This window comes from Lottia gigantea, assembly GCF_000327385.1.
Source record: "Lottia gigantea unplaced genomic scaffold LOTGIsca_50, whole genome shotgun sequence".
Classification (NCBI taxonomy): domain Eukaryota; kingdom Metazoa; phylum Mollusca; class Gastropoda; family Lottiidae; genus Lottia; species Lottia gigantea.
In genome coordinates, this window is record NW_008709716.1 from 545,980 (window position 1) to 550,173 (window position 4,194).

Here is a 4,194-nt window from a genome sequence, read left to right on the forward strand (position 1 = left end):
TTTAGTTGGTAATTTTTTTTCCCTGTTTATTCATGTAGAGCCTTTACTATGATTTAATCAGTACATCTGAATAAGGTGGTATGTCATTTTACCCTATGTGGGTCAAGTGCATTATGTGAAATATTTGGGTGTAGTCCAATAAATTGACATGATTGGGTCAAAAGAACCTTTAAGCTAGGGAGTAAGGGATTTGAGCAACAATAAGGGAAACCAATTAAAGGATGAAAATTGCTAAACAAATTCTCAAATTAAATTAGATTATAGTATTAACATAATCTATAACATTTCAGATCTATCACAATCCATAGATTTATATATTGGGTAACAAACTATTTCAAATTCACGTTACACAAGAGCTTCCGAATTGCGGTCTTCTTTTCAAATAATAGTGACTCATTATGCACATATCCGTTTTTAGTGATGAAAACATTTCAAATAACGCCGTCTCTATTGTAATTCTATTTCGCTTAAACGTCGTGATTTATGATCTTACTATAGATAAGCATGCTCCCACGACGTCTTATACTAGACTATATAACATAAAGGTGAATGCTTGAGTGGCTATAATAAATATTCTCACTGAACTGTGTACTATGATTTGACAAAACAATATATAAACGCGATAGTTTACATTAAAAGTTAAGTTGTCAAAAGAACACAAGAAACTGACTACGCTTTTAAAAGCGATTTGCATTTATGTGGCGTTACCTGTCTTGTAAAAATTAGAACAAGTTTTTAAAGTGTATTGATAAATAGGCCTAATATAATAAAATGGTTCATAAACTGCATATGAATAGTTTCAATTGATATGCGAATGCGGATGAATTTAAAATTGCAAGGCGAACACGTTTAGACTTGCTTGATGTTAGGTTTACAGTTTACCAAGGAAGTTGACGGGAGATTGATTAAAGATGGTTTTACTCGCAGCGTTTCCAAGAACAGCATGTCTGATTGTACTGGTGCTAACATTCTCTCTGTTACATATAATAGATTGTAACATTACAGAAAGTGTTCAAAAACTGAACATAACTAACACCAACCACTGTACAGTTTCACCAGCCGACAGATTGTTTCGAGATCAGCTATTACAGTTGTTGAAAGCTGGAGTTAAAATGTTTGATTTTGATTTAGAAATAAAGTACCAACCTCGTGATATTTTGGAGAGTAAAAGAGGAAACATCATTAGGTGGAATCATTGGATAAAAACTGTTGATAATCGTGGTCGATCATTGTTGATGTTGGATGACAATTATGAGCTCCTTTCTCTCAACTCTATGAAAATGGGATTAAAACAGTTGAATGTCTCCCTAGTTGAAGATCCCTTAGGATGTGTACGCAAGTTATCTGCTGAGGACACAGCGGATTTATTACGTAGAGCTGTTCTCAATGATTTTCAGAGAGATCCGCCGGTTATAACAGAAATGAATGTAAGAAAGCCGACACAAAGTGTCTGTAATATGCACATCAAAGATAATAATGGGGAGGCTAAGTTTTTATATGAATGCTGTCATTATATTGAAAGACACGAACTGGTATGTTCTGATGTTGAGAAAGATTCCTGGATGGGTGTTTTGGTGGTGTTAGTGATCTCCGTGAAGATTATCTTGGTTCTCTTCAGTCCATTATTGATTCCAGAAAGTCTGTACCGAGAAAAGTTTATTGATGCAGAATATCATCATCACGTTCTAACAGACTCAACTGGTCGTAGCGTAAGAACTATTAAAGTTGTTGCTACTCGCGATCCAGAAAACTACCAAAGTGATAACGCTGTGGTGAAACTAGATCATGTGCAAGGAATGGAGTATTTGAAGACTATTCTGAATAATTTGGATAATGTTTATAAGATGGAATTGGATGATATTCGATTATCTGTGAGTGCTCACAGATTGTTACCAGAAAACAAAGTACCAGTTGGCATTTTACGTTATTTCTATAATCATTTATGTCGTTGTAAAATAAGAAATGTTAAAGCCTTTGCAACGTGCTGTGCTTCCAACATTTTTGCGAACTTTGGGTTCCGTAGCGTCAAATGGTACAGATGCTTGGTTCCATTTATGAAAGTGGTCCAAATGTTTTTAATTCTTTTGCCTTGGATTTTACGAATAGTTATTTTCTTCCAATATGAAAGATATAATGAAGTGTACAGGGGTCAAAGAGCTGCAGAATTAGGATTAAAGATGGGTTTTACAGGAAGTTTTACAGTATATCTGACACCCTTACATTCGTTATTTATACTGTGTTATGTTGTATTACTTCTTGATGCTATTGTTTATGGTGTTATTAGCCTATCTGTGAAAGAAAAACTGAAAAGGGTTACGATGAAATGTTTACGGGCCATGCGAGAAACATCCAAGCTTAACGTCTGCTCTTGGTCTATTGAACTTCTCCTGGCACCTTTTACATCATGTGGTATTTTAGGACTTCTGTTAGCAGCCCCATATTGGTTTCTACTCATTCCTTTTTTATTTATTGTGCTATTGTTCTATTTCATCCCGACTATTAATTTTATTGTTCGGATGTTAATTCACTTTTTCATATTCTTATGTCCAGAGAAACTAGCACTAAAACTAAAAATCTTAATGGCGAGAACGAGGAAAGTAAATAATCGACTGAAACTGGACCAAATAAAGGAAGAAGATAATTTTGAACGAAAGGAATATATGACTAATGGTGATTTAATATTTCAATATATTGTTATTATTATATGTATCATCTCATTTTTATCTTTAACCTTCCTGGTTATGGAATGTATTTCGTTCTTTGTGGAGATGGCAGTCTATACATCAATTGGAATTATTATCAACGCTCAAACCGCCCTGAAATATCTATCTGTTGCATCCCTTCTAATTCTCTACGCTAAGGACTGCTTTGGAAAACTCCATACCAAATACCTAGCGTTTCATAAGGTTATTGCTGGCCAATTATTGGCTAAAGAGAAGGAATTAATCGAGGAGACTGCCAGAGCTGATTCACTGCTGCAAGAGAACACTGTATTCCGTGTTAGAGGTGAGGAAAATACCAACCCAGATGTTAGATTGATAGTGAAGGATGAAAAGATACGCTGGGATACATCTGGATTTCTCATCTTTCTCGATAAGCAAGATAAACCTTTCTTCCCAGAGAAATTTTTCTTTCAAGTTATAGAGATGAAGTACCATGGATGTCCTGGACCTCTTTATGTCAACATTTACCGTGCCTTTAAGGAATTTCTGAAAATAATCATTTTTTTGATCTTCGTCATCATCGTCATAATGGCATTTGGTGATATGTATAGTATATCATCAACTAATCAGATGATAGCAACAGGAGCGGGTGGTCTACTTCCATTTGTTTTCAGACATTTCTTTGCTAACAAGGGAGACATTACTTTTGATGTTAATAGTATCCAATTTAAAGCTGAATTCAATCGTGTTTTGACTAATTTTAAACAAACATGGCCGGTGTTCGATATAATTCCAATGAACTGTGAAAAGAAATCTTCTAGTTTTTCAGTTATGATTGACACGTCGACAGACGAATTTCTTGACGCCACTGGTAATGTTGATAATAATAATACTATTAATGACACAGAAGCTTTAGCTACTTCCTCCAGGCACTCACAAATTTTCGAATCTGAAGATGAAAACAAGGTAGATTTGGTAGTAGATGTGTCCAACTTCAGTGAAAGATACAGAGCTAAATTAACCAATAAAAGACTTGATGGATCGTTGACGATGTTAGCAGAGACTCATAGGGATTACGAATCTCACAAAATGGTTCGAAATAATAACTATGAAGTTTGATTGTAAAACGTATTCAAATGTGCTTCTCTAGTAAGAGATGGTGTCCTCGTAGTGCACCATTTCCACTGCCTTACAGACTGCTGTAGACAACATACAGAAAATCCCGACTGCATCATTTATAATTTTGTATAAAGCTAAATATCCATAATCCCGATTGTATCATTTAAAATTTTGTATAAAACAACAATCGGCCTTTATTGCAACCTCTGATAGATATTAACACGTTATCACAACTTACAAAACAGCCATCAGAGGCTGGAATAGAGGCAGATTATTATATGCTCTATCAAACCCATTGACATTGTTACATTCCGTATTCCAGAATTTGTAGTCTTTGGGGGTATTTTAGTATCACAGCGATAAATATGAAAAGCAAATCACCTATTTAGAGGCAATAGCACAAATTTGCAGT

General features: G+C 34.8%; 1 protein-coding gene across 1 annotated transcript; it reads left to right on the forward strand.

Moving 5' to 3' along the window:
* Positions 1–911: 911 nt before the first annotated feature.
* LOTGIDRAFT_165207 (hypothetical protein) lies at positions 912–3,782 on the forward strand (the record flags this gene model as incomplete). The annotated part of the gene is made up of 1 exon (XM_009062218.1): positions 912–3,782. One exon carries the CDS (start codon positions 912–914, stop codon positions 3,780–3,782), a length of 2,871 nt encoding a protein of 956 aa, XP_009060466.1.
* Positions 3,783–4,194: the final 412 nt, after the last annotated feature.